This window comes from Diadema antillarum, unplaced genomic scaffold (assembly GCF_040938485.1).
Source record: "Diadema antillarum isolate AM-2024a unplaced genomic scaffold, OU_Dant_1.0 seq00000146_RagTag, whole genome shotgun sequence".
Taxonomy (NCBI): domain Eukaryota; kingdom Metazoa; phylum Echinodermata; class Echinoidea; order Diadematoida; family Diadematidae; genus Diadema; species Diadema antillarum.
This window is the reverse complement of record NW_027271221.1, coordinates 533,131-548,574: the sequence shown is the minus strand read 5'-3', so window position 1 is coordinate 548,574 and position 15,444 is coordinate 533,131. Positions and strand designations below refer to the sequence as shown.

Below are 15,444 nucleotides of genomic sequence, written 5' to 3'. Positions count from 1 at the left end.
CACGTGTTTGTTGGAGTATATGTCATTGATTATCGACGCCAGTTGTTAATATATCACCATGGAACCGGGAAAAGATATCAAATGCGTTATTGTCGGAGACGGGTGAGTGATGTATAGTTCGACCCATACGGAGTTGAGGCGATCCTTAATTGCTTTCTCTGTTATTTAATGGGATGAGAGTATTTGATGCTGCGATTGCCGAGTAGTGGACAACGTTTGTCATGTAATGTGTGATGCAAATTAACCCTTTTCTTGCCGCATTCATTACTTGTCCATAGGTTATATGTGTGTGAAATTTGTTCACATGTCACTAAATGGCACAGAAAGGGTTAAGGAAAAACTTTTACTATTGCAATCCGCAAAGCCATGGTTATCCTATTATGATATAAACAACCAATAAAAGTATACGCCTGCTTCTTTCTCATATAACTACTGCCATTATTCTCGACTGGGCGTTTCATGAACACTGGTTTTTGGTGTATGGCCTACTTCTGTGGCTAAGTATAGACCTATAAAATTCTGCATAAATCCTCAACAACACTCTATGCAAGATTGTATACAAACATATTATATTATTGCATGTATTCCACATTATACATGTATATATACAGCTGCAATGTATGCGTAGACCTATAAGATTGGGCGTGCACGTATGTGTGCGTGTGTGGGTGTGCGTTCATGTAGGATCCTACACACATGGGGTAAAGAGAAATATGTCTGGCTCGCTTTGTGGGTATGTGTATGAACGCGTTTATGCTGATGTACGGAAGCTTGGGGTCTCCTTCCGCGTTCAACCCAATATCCGATTTCTTTTCAAAGATATGATAATGAAGTGAACTCGGAGCTCGAGAGAATGAACGGAAAAGCCAGCTTAGGTGTTTGTTTGTTTGTTTGTTTGTTTGTTTGTTTGTTTGTTTGTTTTAAAGACGGGGGGGGGGGAGGGTAGACAAACACACTTGACTCAATGGAATCTATCTTCATTCGCTTATACCCCGGGGTATAGTCAAAAGCCATGACAAGCGCAGACCTGCTAGAATAGAATTGCCCATCAACGAACATCTATGTGCCCCGTAGCGTACGCCCATCCATGATAACGTTCGACTCCAGTCGGGATTCTTCGGCTGTGTGTGTACTTATACACACGCAGGGAAGTGAGACGTCTGTACACAGAGATCAGTGATGAAGCCGTACACAATTCAGTTACGGGCATATCCGAATGTATCCGAGTCGGGCCAGTTTCCCATTGCATAATCTCCCCTTATACCAGTTCTTTAATTGGGTGTTAAAGGGCGCCAAATTCTTGGGGGGTAGTCTGGAAATGGATGGCTGACTACCCAGATTTTTCATTTGATGTTGAGAATGTATAATTTTAACCTCGAGCAAAATGAGGTTCGTTTTTTTTTCTTTTTTCTTTTTTTTTTCTTTTTTCCCTTCCCAATTATTTTGATTTCATGTCAGTTGACATTGGTTTTTTTTTATTTTGTTTTTTATTGCTGTCTTGTGTATTTTCTGAGGGTCCCATATCGTACAAGCTTTGCTTCTTAGTGGGACCCTCCATTTCCATCACCACCCTTAGTTTACTTGTATCATACGCTTTATGTGTAAAATATATCAACAAAGATATAATTGTGGGTTTTTTTTCATCTGCTACTCATTTTCATATGTACTTTGTTAAATCACATTCTGCAATTATTACAAATATCCTGTGCATACACATTGTGTATAATTTCTTTATTTATTTGATGGAAGTGAAAAATAAATTTGAATTTGAATTTGAATTTGAATTTGAACCCTTGATACATAATTACGGGCATGTGGCTTTTCGATTGGTGTCGTGATGAGTTCTGTGGTAGAGTGTCTGTCTTTCTCTCTGCCTTTGCCTGCCTTTGTTTTATATAAACACTTTGGCAAAATGTCCCGCTCTACTGCTTGAGTTTGACCTTTTTTTTTACATTTCTCCCGCTCTATCTAGCTGTGTGCCCCCGCTTAAGGCGCATTCTCTACCTCAAAATAATGCAGTTTTCTCCCGACCAACTTTAGTTTGTCCGATGTGTTAAAAAATGTGACTAAGATAACCCCAGAGAGAATCTAATAATAAAACTCTTAAAGCTTCCTTTGTCCGTACGAGACCACGCGCTTCGCGCTGGCGATGTGCGCAACTAAAATAATTTTGTGCGCGTGTTCGCGAGATCAACATCTCTAGTTTTGTAGAGGATCCAGGCGGTATACTTGAGGTTGGAGTCTCTGTGAAACTTTACCTCCAATAATTTTTTTTTTTTTTTAACTTCGTGAATGAGGAACGCTACCAAATGGGACAGTTCTATGTCACGGGGCGATGGAATGTTATTGAGCATTCTCGGCTATCGATCACACAGTGCTCAAGCATGGGATACGAGTTTGCAAGACGGCTGTGCGAGTGCGACTGCTTTTTCTGAGTGAAGGTGAAAAGGAATCACCTGCCAAAGTGAAAAATGGCTGTGGCAAACTAAATCGATTAACCTTACCAGTTACCGCTGTAGGTGCATTTTAGCAGATAAAATAGTTTCAGGAAGTTTCCAGATGTAAACGTTCTTGAACATGCGTGTAAGCTTTAAACGAGAGCAAACATAATACAGCATAGGTGTCTTGTATATAATAATACATCATGCAACACAAAGCACATCGATGTGTTCACGTTCTGTGTACACTGGGTGTACACTGGCTGAACCCAAGTTCCAAAGAGGACAATGTACGCGTAAGCAAATGTCCAGGAGGCGCCGAATGTTTTTAGTGTGTGCGTGTGTGTATACGTGCGTGGGGAGGTGGAAGATCTATGGCTACTCCAGGACCTCCCCCGGCGCTTATAAGGGGGGGGGGGGGGGGGGGTCTCCGGGCGGAATCATGAGGATACATGGGGTTTCCTCAGAGTGATTTTTTCTTCTTTCCAACCGCGCTTTTCTTTTTTCTCTTTTGATGAGTAGAAAAGGTGTGTGGTGTGTGTGTGTATGTGTGTGTGTGTGAGGGGGGGGGGGGGGTGCAGTCACCCCCCCCCCCCCCCGGTTCCGCTGCCTCCGTACTAGTATTAATTTGTCTACGCGGTGTGGGCATCGAATGCAACTACTCAGAGCCCGTGATATGAGTACTTGTAACACGGATGTGTACTTTGCTTTACACCTGATGCCCATCGGTGGTCGAGCTGTCTCAATACAAGCTTGATGACATTACATTTTGTTATCTGATATATATATATATATATATATATATATATATATATACTTATTGAGAAATATGAAAAGAAATTGAAATGAAATGAATACGAAATGAAATAAAATGAAATGAAGTGCAGTGTTAAGTGACTATGAAATAAAATGAAATGAAATGAAAATCGCAGGGTGCTGATGTGTCCTAAGGTGTACCATTGCAATCCCAACACAGCGTGTCCATCGACTATAGTCAAACTGTGCAAGTCGACATAATTATCATCATCATTCTATCACTTTCCCCAGCGATGCGAACATCCAGAAGCATCATTACGTGCAACAACAAAAAAAAAAAACATTCTTTTCTCCATTCTGCAGTGGGCGTGGTAGTCGTGCTGACCTGACACTAGTCACTCAAATGGATGCATGCGCTTATTTGTTTGAGTCAGTGATATTAGTATCTGTAGATCCTATTTGTTTCAATTCATGACGACCTTGTCTCATAATTACGTTCTCCATTCGAAATCCTGACGTTAATTGTTCTCCAGCAAGGTTCTCATACAGGGAGAATAGATCACGATTGTAAGTTGTAGTAGACCACCTTATTATAGGCTTGTGCATTCACGTGTGAACACTCTCTGGTATAATATTATAGCGCTCTATCGGGCTGAAAGCGTGGTGTAAGCCTTAGTTTTGTGTTACACTGATGGTCACTGGAAAGAACACAATGTTCACAGCATGTTCACAGTGTGTTTATAGTCGACTACGTGAAAACGCTCAAATTTAACAGTGTGAAGATGATTTCACACTGTGTCGTGGTTTTCACAGAGTGTTCACATAGTAATGCTTTATTTCATTTCATACAAATATTGTAAATTGACGACTCGCATTGTGTTCACACTGTTAAACGCTCGAATTTAGCAGTGTGAAGAGATTTCACACCGTGTTCACACTGTGTTAACTCTGTGTTTCTCACACTGTGGGACACTGTGTTCTTTCCAGCAGGGTCATATAGGAGAGCTACACTGTTAGAACGCTGTGTAAAATTTCGTTGTTTAAAATATTGTTGTTTAAAATTCTAAACAATGTTGTTTAAATATAGAAAATTGGAGCTTGATTGCCTTAAACAGCGGTTGTTTAAAAACAATTCGGAATGATTGTCCAAACAATTAAACATCGTTGTTTAGAAATTGATGGGCAAAAGTCATGTGAGAGTCATGAACCAATCAGAGCGCCTGCATGTATCCTTCGTCGCAATCGATCGGTCGCCGCCGGGCGCCGCGGCCACCTACCGCGCGACTCACACACACACACGTACGTACATCACACGTTTATGTACGTATAGCTAGCATACAGCTCATACGCGGCTATTCATCATGATGGACGGCGGTGTCGATGACTGCAATGCAGCTATATGGAGTCACGAACATTCTCAGCAAATGGGGTCTAGCTATAGAAGAACTTTGCCAGTCATTCCAAGGTATTTATTTATTTAACTGATAGTTACATCGCTTCATGCCCATCTGTAATTTGCATGATGTATGAAGCCATAGTCACGGCTCACGCTTTGGGTTCTTGGCCGGGCTGCGCTACGCCTCGCATGTAACGTTATAAGATCTAAGAAACTGTTAATGTACGTTAAGTTAGGTCGTCTGTACCGGTACGTACATTATGTTTTTCAACCAACTCGTGCTTGTATAAACACTTGCATAATTGCCATTCAATCCTTACATACATTTTCAAAACTTCACATAAAATACGAATTTCTTTTACAAAAACTAATCTCTAAATCAGCGTACGGAATATTCCCATTGTTGACACAGTACAGTAGCCTATTCGTTGTACAGTATTCCCGGTTCTAACTTCTAAGTTGTAACAGGCACCGTATCACATCATGCACAATTATATAGGCGCAGTGTCCGAGTTCGATGATGTAGAAATCTAACACAACTTAAACAAGTTAGTTAGGCATAGGGTCTAACGTGACGGTTAGGGCCTACATGTATCTAGCTAGGCAATGCTAGGGCCTAGTCAAGGGCTAGGGCCTATATTTTAGACTGCTAGTGCTAGTGCTAACTAAGACTAAGTTCAATTACACAATGACATGTCTCTTCCTATGAATCCTACCTCATAATTTAGAACTTATGGTCGGCTGTATGATAGCCCTACTACATCGACCACCCTCTTGTAATAGACCGACCGTGTATTAATTGGCGCACTGAACGCTTAGTACGCACTTCACTGCACGCAAAGCACATAAAAATGGATTGGCTTTGACTGTTGAGGATGGTGTGGGAAAACGCGAAAATTCACTGTTCATTAACAAAGTTAATGGTTTTAATCAAGGACAAAATTTCGAATGATTTTCACCGAATCGTAATGTAATGTCTATGGAAGTTTCTAAAAAGCTTCGTACAACACGGTGTTCAATACAACTCAGTTTGCGTGCATTGTCAATGCAAAAACAGCGGTCGATCAAGGAGCGTTACCGCGGGGAGCTGAAACGAGGCCATGCAAGTTCGACGGCGATATTTTTGCACTGAAACTTCGAATCGAAGAGGGAACAAAGGCATTTGATAGCCTAGCTCTGGATTTTCTCAATCATGTAGGTCAAGTTTTTTGCATGAATTTTAGTAGTGTTAAATATTCTTATCAAGCAAATAAACATTAGGCGGTCGATGAGTAGTAGGTCCAGCCGTACAACCAAAATCTACTGTAAACATAACGAACCCCCTAAAATCCAATACTAAAGTGCAAGTTAAGTTCTGCTACTTTTGCTGGAGCAATTCATTCTTTACTGAGCATCATTGCCATCAATGATGCTCGATGAATTAAGGTCTACGTAAACTTTTAGTAGAAAAAAGGCCTAGAACCCCTATAGAAAATGAAGATAAAGACAGAAAACAGATTGTGGTGTTTTTAACGCACAATAGTCTATGCACCACACGTAAACTTAATGCCTGTAGTAATAATATACCACCTTAGTAGAGTTCTATTTGTTTCGTGTAGGTAGGTGGTTGGAACCAATTTTTGGCACTTTTGTCACTTTCAAATAAGTTTCTATGCAAAGATTAGGAGCTTTCTTCTCAGTCTGTCAAGATTTCCATGCCAAACGAAGCACATTGTGCAAATTCACACAAACTTGTGAGAAAAATGTAATAGAATGAACATTTTTGCAGAAGCTAATGATCATGCATAATTCACTCCATCATTTATGTTTTTGTTATTAACATGAGTATTATATTTTTTTTCCATTTGGTTTATAGCATTCTGTCTGGGCCACCCTTAATATGATTACAAATGCAATCTTGTTCCCTAATTTGTACAGATGAAGCAAGACTTCAGCCAGGAGATCATGGCTGAAGACAGGATGTTTGCAGCATGGCCATGTATGCTGACAAAGTACTCTACTATGGGGAATCAAGATGTCCATCGTAGCAAATGCTGCTTATTCGTCACACGGGTGACACCGATGGCCTTTCCCAAGGACATTTTAAATAGTATTGCTCTGTGTAGAGATTCTAATCTACAGCCCCAGTACCACCCTTTCCTTTTTTGCATTTGAGTTGAGGTGAATTTATTAACATTATTAACAAAATACTTACAGTATGAACATGACTATAAAAAAAAAAAATTGTTAGACCGATAAATTCATTCAATGCTTGTTAATTAATTTCTAAGACTTTCGCAAAAACTTGCAAAAACTGAAGTGGATCTGTAATTTCAAAGCCAATATCAAAGAGATCATCCGGGCTCTTGATGACTCTGCTTTGTCCATCATTCAACTTGCATGTCATGTTCCCGTATTTGGTTTTGTTGCCGATTCGACATCATGAGCTTCCTTGGCATTTATCATGCACTGATCGAGTGACACATTGCATGCCTTTAGATCTTCATTGATGTACACACTTTTCATGTTCTCTTTTCCTTTCAGACTAGAATGCCCAGAATACAGTTTGTTTCTTTTGTTTGCAATAAAGTGGACTTTGATCTGCCTGCTCTTTCCTTCTTGCCTTTTCCCCAAGATGATGATAAGATCATGAAGATGAGATGTCCTCTTTCCAAATGTCTAAGCCAACTTCCTTGGCAACATTTGACTCGCCCTCAGTAAGCTCTTCCTCTGTCTCCTCAGCCCCCTCTGGCAGGTCAGTCAGGCAGAGATTGTCCCTCCTTAGCTCATGTTGGACCTCGTCCTGCTGGAACTGAATCCTCAAGAGATGACATGTGGATTCAGAACATCTTTAATTGTGCTCATACAAACTTCTTTCGCTCCTTGTATCACATGCGGTAGTGCAGCTTTAATGACTGTAACTACAGCTTGGACAATTATTTGGGGGAGGCTGTCTCCTGCCCCTCTCTCACATTGTAGCACCCCACGGCCCCACAGTTCATGTACACTGAAACTTCTGGACGGTTTGTCCTTGCCTCCTTCATCTACCATTCCCCTTTTCTTCTCAACTGCCTGATCAACTCACATGATAATCAAGCTTTTGTCATTATAGGATAACATTAACAGAGAAGTCTTTTATGAACTATTAAAGTTTTTGCATTCTTTTTCCTACTACTTGAAATAAAAATCACTGGACCTTGAACATCCCTTGCTCTTGCTAATCTAATTAAGATATATGCATATCAACTGATCTTGCCTTATGCACTGCCAGAATATGACATGAACCTCCTGCAAAAGCCCAAATGTCATTCATATTGCAATAGTCTTTGTTAAGCACTTAACAGTAGTGCAAGATTATTCTTATTAAGGCACTGGCTGTCAACACCATTCAACTTTCTTTCATTCAAGTTCATGGTAACTCTGATTGCTGCTTTGTAGAGTAGCATGATGATTATTACAACATTATAATTCTAATGCTTGGCCTTACAAGTTTGGCTCTACTCATCCACAATTACTTGCCCGTCTTGGTAGTAAATGCCGTTGCCAGAATCAGTCCCTCATTCAAAATGTGTAGTATTTTCTACAATACCCTCCAAACAACTTTAAAACAGCCCCCCCCCCCCCACAGTTAGTAATCCTGGTTGCAATCAAGTACAATATAAGTACATAAGCTAGCATCTGAATATGAGCTGATACTTGTCAGCATTTCTCTTTATCAGCCTTGATTGTGTTAATATTTTTAAAGGGTATATTTGTACTTATCATTCAAAATACTCCCCCTGTGTCATACATTTTGCTCCACAGAGGAAAAAGAGACGCTTGCATTCAGCATGCTGCCGCTAGTTTGCCGAGGCTGGACTGCGAGGGTGTGGGGCAAGTGCTCCTTTCAGGAGTCGTTGGAGTTATTCTACGACTTTCAACCTGTAAGTACCTAACTGTTCGGAGGCTAATCTTCTAAAACAAGTGATGTGTTGCCCTCTTATTAAAATAATGAGATGGACTTTGACATTGCAATACAAAATATAAAAATCATCAAGCTGTGGTCCATAGTTACAGAAATTCCCAGTTTATGCTGTTTCATTTGTTAGTTTAGTCCATGGATTCTACATATTTATGCAAATTTACTATGTTGATAATGTATGCTGTGAATCACAATAATTTTTTTTTAATGAAAAAAAAAAAAATCTTATATTACATAGTCAACATACATATTTACTTTATTTTGTGCCTGACTGCTCAATCACACACTTGTCCAATATCAATATGTCCTTTTCATTTTGATAAAAAGGGGAAAAAAATTCGCATGAAATGCAAAATTGGTCCCAAATGTCGCCAATAAGGAATATTCCATTTATCAATAAATATTGCACTTGACCTATGGTATCATTATATTCAGCAAGATGCTAGAAATATATCACATACCACTCATATACATCCAATGTGATACAGGGTGTCTCTCCCCCCCCCCCCCCCCCCATACCAAAAAGAACAAAGACCTCGCATACTCCTTAACGTTCCTACAATGTAAGTGGACAAAGTTGTTATACTACTAGTATTGGAAAGAGTAACTTACCCAAAATAATGAAATGCAATTCAGAAGTAGTTTTTGTTTGATAATACTTTTTGCCTGGGCTTGCCAGCAATAAAATTAATTGCCTTTCAGAAGTTCCCATAGGCCACACAGTTGAAAATTCATTCAGCCAGGTCATGGTTAGCCCTTGCAAGAATAGAAAATGTAATACATGGATGTTATATACTACATAAAATACCCAATTTAGGGTATATGTTTGCAAATGAAATGTTGCAGAATTTGGCCAGGCACTTTATTATGAACTCTACCTTGAACATTGGAGAGGTGTGGGAAATATATCTGTTCTGATGGACTTCATTATACCAATGCCTCAACCCAACACTTCTGCGTAGATTATTTCAAGATTTTATCGAGATGTATATAATGCATATTTCTTTTCCACTTCCATTTCATTTTACAGGAGGGCACAGACCTGGCTTTCTACATTGGACAAATTGACAGGAAGCAGAGACCACAGCCCTTCATCTTGCTGATGGGAGGATCCTGGAAGAAGCCACTGCAAACCTTTGTCATTTGGAAGTTTTTGCTACACGACGCGAAGACCGAGAATACGAGGAAGCGATCACCTGTGACAGTCCCCGTACTCTGACTCCCGTCCCCATATCTATGCAGTTTCGCTTTCCTGTACAGAACGGAGGCACGAGGACAAGATCGCTGAATGGTTGGCTGACTGGCTGGCTCACTCCTGCCCAGCATCGGGACCGAACGCTATTTTGGCCAATTACTATTCGTTTTCCCCCGGACGGGACGTTCCTCGGATTTGATCATGTGCAGAAGCAAATTTCGCACACGACATGCTTAACTCCAGGCCGCGTTGTGCTTGCGAAAACTCCCTGTTGTAGAGAGACAGGGATTCTTGTTTCCAACTTTGACAAAGGCTGTGGACTGTGCATTCAAAGTGCATTATGTCCTAGATGTAGAGTACCAGGCTCAATGTTTTGCTGCCTGGCAGTTCTTGGAGACAGTTGTGTACAAAATGCCTGGTAAAGTGACGTCCAATTCTGTGAAAGAGATCAGGACATACCTGAACTCTTCAAATCAGGAAGATTAGATGCGTAGAATGAGATTTTCATGGTCATCAGAAGTTTAATTGACAAAGTTGAATTTTAGGTCATTCGTCAAAGCAAAGGTTTGGTATCTATATTTCATTTGTTTATAACTCAATAAGTAATGGATACATGTCACATGGAAAGATCAAAGGTCATGAGAAGATTGTTCTATTAGTGGGTAATGTTGGCCCTTGAAAACTTGTGATAAAGATGGGCTAGAAATGAATTAAAAAAGGTATTTTGCATAGTAGTCACTTAATGAAATATTGGGCAAGATCTTCACAGGTTTATACTGAAGCATGACAGTCAATTTTCAGAAATATAGCAATTGTGATATTAAAACCTCATATCTGTTGAGCATAATGGAGGTGACACTCTGTACTGAATGTGGCCTTCATAAAATTCAAGATGAACTGTTTCGTAGAATGTATATTTCCATTATGAATTTATTTCATTGTATATAGAGTAATCTTCATTACTGCCATCTTTATCACAGGAGTGACAGAGATGATCTTTGCTGGACAGATGTGCTGTACAATGCACATCCCAGTTATGAAAAAAACAACAACTGTATGTGTTGGTAGCAGGTATGACTTCTCAAATTACACCAGTAAACAGGAGTAAGTTTCATTATAATTACAATGTACTGTATATGTTATTTGGTCTGTTCAGATATGCTGAATATAGGTATGGAGTAGAATTTTCACAAGAGATAAAACTTATTTCTTAATGTGAATGGTTTCTCCATCTGCAGTATATGTACAGTCATCATTGTACTGTCAAGGAAATATAATCTAATAACCCCTGACTTACAATTGCAGATGTTCCCCAAAAGCATTGCAACTGAAATGATTCAAAATGTTGTTACATCAAATTGAACATTGCTAAAAATGATCTAGTTAATAGAGAAGTTGTGTAGTGCAATACCTTCAGTAATATTTTCTTAGTGGGGCAACAAAGTACAGTATTGGGACAGAAAAGCAAATCCTTAGAGGGCCATTCCCTTATGCTTCGCTTATGAGATTTCCAAGCGCATGTAATAGTGACAAACACTTCAAGAACAAAGTCAGTGGTTCTAAGAAAATCAGATAATTATTCCAGGAAATAAGACTCATTCAAGATTTATCTTGTCTTATCAGGGTATGATCACTATAAAACTGGATAATGTGTCTGTAAGGTGTGCATTGGACTGTAAAAGCATTCTGAAAAATTACATTCTCTGTGTACTGTTCATTCAGTTAGCCCTTTGGACCCATCTGAGGGCAACTGATGGTTCCCATGCACCCACACAATATGAGAAATGAAGCAACAAAATATTCAATGTGGCACAGGTATAGATAAGCTCAAGCTGAACACATCCATGTTATGCATAATAATTAATTCTTAAATTATTTCATGTTTCAAATTCAATTTGCCATTGCAGTTTAGTTGAAATATTGTGAAATGTGATTTTTACGGCATTAAGCGCCCCATTTGTATGTAAGTGGTATCAAAATGTACATTTGACAATACACTAAGCTTTAGATGAGTCGAGGTCAATTCAGCTAGGAAATCACTTAACTCAAGCATAACAAAAGCTCGTGATTTTTCCTTTGCAGTCAAACTGCATATTTTTACTAAATCCGCGCAAGTCGACACGTTTGTCTCGGTTCTCGAGAACTTCGACTTATCAAAGGTTAACTGTATAAGAAGAATTGTTACTCTGTATATATTCTGAAAATGGATGAGACAATTCTTGATTGGCTCAATTTGTTATTTGTAATAAGTTTGCACATCGATGGACAGATTGACCGATTGAAGGTTTTCTAATGATACGTTGTCAGTGATATAGACAGTGAAAATGTGCTGAAATATATAATTGGCCAAAAAAATAAACATTTGTGTTATTGTGCTTATATACAAGTGAGTTGTACAGTAATATGTGATTACGAACTGTTTAAATTCTAAACATGAATATTTAATATTTGTTTTAAACAACCCAGTTGTATAAAATTACTTTTAAACAACCCGGTTGTATAAAATGACTTTTAAACAACAGTTGTTTAGAGTTTTAAACAACTTTTTTTAAACAACTCAGTTGTATAAAATTACATTTAAACAACAGTTGTTTAGACTTTTAAACAACTTTTTTTAAACAACCCAGTTGTATAAAATGACTTTTAAACAACAGTTGTTTAAATTTTTAAACAACTTTTTTAAACAACCCCAGTTGTTTAAATTTCTTTTAAACAACAGTTGTTTAGAATTTTTAAACAACAAAGGGTTAAAAGTTTAAACAACTACGTGTTGTTTAATTTTTAAACAACAGTTGAGCGATTCACCGGTTAACTTGTGGTTGTTTAAAATTTTAAACAACCTTGTTGATTTTTTTCTAACAGTGTAGAAGGAAAGGGAGAGAGAAGGAAGGAAGGATCGAAGTAAATTAATCCTTCAGAATTAGAAGAGTAGAACAGAGGCATCTACTTAAAACATCGACCAAGTTAGGGATCAAGGCTTATGAAATTGTCCCCCCCCCCCCCCCCCCAAAAAAAAGGCAAAATATAAAACCAAAAATTCCCACAAAACGAAGAAAAGCCACGGTAGTTACAATTCAAAATTTTGTTCTCACGAGTGGTCTTCTGGAAATTTCCAAATGAGTTCTCAGACCCCACCTGCAATTAGGGGCCCACATTCTATTTTCAAACCAGCTACTTTGCTATCTTGAAATTCACACTGCCACTAATGGGCAATTCCGCGGTAACGGAATTACAAATCAGAGAATTTTGGCTCATATTCTTTCACCCTGTATACAGGATTGATTACTTTGCCTTCTCTTGATGCATTTAAAAGATGCAGAGGTACTCACACTGTCACCCCAAATACAAATTTGTTAAATGTTCTCACTTGGTTGGTTACAAAGGAGGTACAAATGTGTGATGGTAACGGAATTACCAGAGAATTTAGTCACAACTTCAACTCTGACTTTGGGAGTTGTTTCTCTGAAATCTATAACACATACACTGTAGGTTGTTGTCTGATTTCATCTTTGATTGTGTCGACTTCAATTCGGTTGTATTGTTTTTCAAATATTTCATCACATTTTCCAAGCAGCACGCTTTTTCCCTGTAAAGTCAGTGGTAACGGAATTACACAAATGGTAACGGAATTACTCCTTCTGAAATACACTGGAAAAAATACACATTCTTGGTACTCATGTATTCTGAAATGTCTTGATAAAGATTGTTTATGCCTTTAGCTATAATATAACCACTAAATAAGTACTCTCTAGCCTTTGACCTTGAACTGCTACAAGTGTATAGGTGCCAAATGAGTTTTTATTGTCAAAAAACATAAAATGTTCACGCTAACAACTGTGATTTGAAGTCGTAACTATGTCAATCAAGATCTCGTAACTTCTAAGTACCACATCCATCAAAATTTGTCTACTTTCAAGTTAAGAATTTCACACTCTGCAGGTAAATGACATCTAAGACACATGGTAACGGAATTACGCTAGAATAGCCCTACACAAGTACAATTCTGTAAATCCAGTCAACAATACTCAAATTTTCTTGTATTTCTTTTGTTGATATCATGCAAGACAGATTTCTCTGTTTTCTTCTTCCTAAATATGCCAATAATTGACAATATGTGTGAATTACTTACAAGTATTCTACATAAATATTATGTGCACATGCATAAGAAAATAATAAAGAACTGTCCGGATTGACACTGAATTTAAATCTAAATCATAAAGTGCCAATTTACAGTGCAAAAGCACAGTGTGCAGCCCCAACATTGAACACAATGTTTAATATTAAGGATGAACACTAAAGATGCTTGAAACTTGTAATTTGTTAAGTGAAAAGATGCAGTTGTGGTTCAATGACAAATATAACAAATTACAATTCAATCATAAGTAGAAAAGAAAATTTTCTTATATGATTATGGTACTGCACCAGTGCTTAATCCTTATTATCTATATGTTGTGGCATATATTAATCACTAAAAACTTGTGACATTTTACTAATAGCTGAAGTTGCCCCCTGGTATATAATGTAGTGCATAATTTGATAATTCCCTTACAGTGTAAGTCCTACTTAAGCCCACCAAAATAAGATGAACTAAACTAAACGGAAATAGAAAACAGCAAAATAACTTTAACAAACTACAACTTTTGAACCATGAGAGTGAGTCCACCAAATTCTGTTAATTCATAGAAAGGTAAGAGGGCCTCTTTTATCCATCTGCAGCTCACTGTGTAAGAGTTAGATGAATCAACCTGTGAATAATGTTAGTATTTACTTCTGACCACACAAAATTTCCAAATGACGTCTTCAGAAACACGACAGTGATTTGATCACTGACTGTAATCATGACTTGGCCTACAATTTTCCTACAAGTTTCCTGTCTCTGTCTTTCTTCTTTGACTTTGTCTATTTTCTCATCCTGAGTGTTGCCAATATTTACTCACAAGAAGTGTGCATCTTCTCTTTTGCAGTAAGTTGTATTTTGACTGCCTGAAAGCAAATTATAAAATACACTGTGATGGCACTTGTATGAAAGGAAACTGGATTGTACAGCAAATGGTAACATGAAGAGTAAAGGTAGAAGCAGAAGCCCATTGACTTTGATATTTAAAATCTTCTTAGGATTGGAAAGTATAGGCCTAAATGTTACATTTTAGAGCTGTATCACAATTACTGACTGGGTAAATGTTCATCACAAATGGTGTTTTTGTCTTTATTCCTTTTAAAAAGAAAGGATAAAAGAACAAATTTCAAAGGGTAGCAGATGCTCTGTATCAAATGGGCATGAAAATCAAAATCCATGTCTCTGTGGAGGAAAGATCTAAGAAACAAATGAAAGAAGGTAATAGTCATACACTTACCATTAAAGATAAAGGACTTGAGGATGAAAACAGGACATGTTCAATAAAAGGTCAGACTATCGACTTGGTGATAATAAAGCCTTTAGCATACAGAAAGATCAAAGGTGTCACATTCAGTGGGCATCCCGTGTCAAGTTATGACTTCTATCACATTGTGTATGATCCTTATCTTAAATTCTTGATCTTTCCTCACAAAAATTATCCTGTTCATTTCTCTCTGTCAGTAGCAGTGCTCTCTTTTCCTTTTAAAGAAATTTTATGTCCTTCCTCTTCTTTGTAACCTTTGTTCAATTTATGCTGCATCACATCCATTCAATAGTCCCTCATCACTATACTTAGATTTTGTATGAAACCATGAGACTTTT

At 38.0% G+C, this 15,444-nt stretch overlaps 1 protein-coding gene across 1 annotated transcript in view; it reads left to right on the top strand.

Annotated features, from left to right (window-relative positions):
- Window positions 1–58: 58 nt before the first annotated feature.
- Window positions 59–15,444, top strand: part of LOC139727723 (ras-related C3 botulinum toxin substrate 1-like) — a 53,189-nt gene continuing 37,803 nt past the window's right edge. The window contains exon 1 of the mRNA XM_071638701.1: window positions 59–102. Coding sequence (XP_071494802.1) covers window positions 59–102 — 44 coding nt within the window. The remainder of the gene's footprint in view (window positions 103–15,444) is intronic.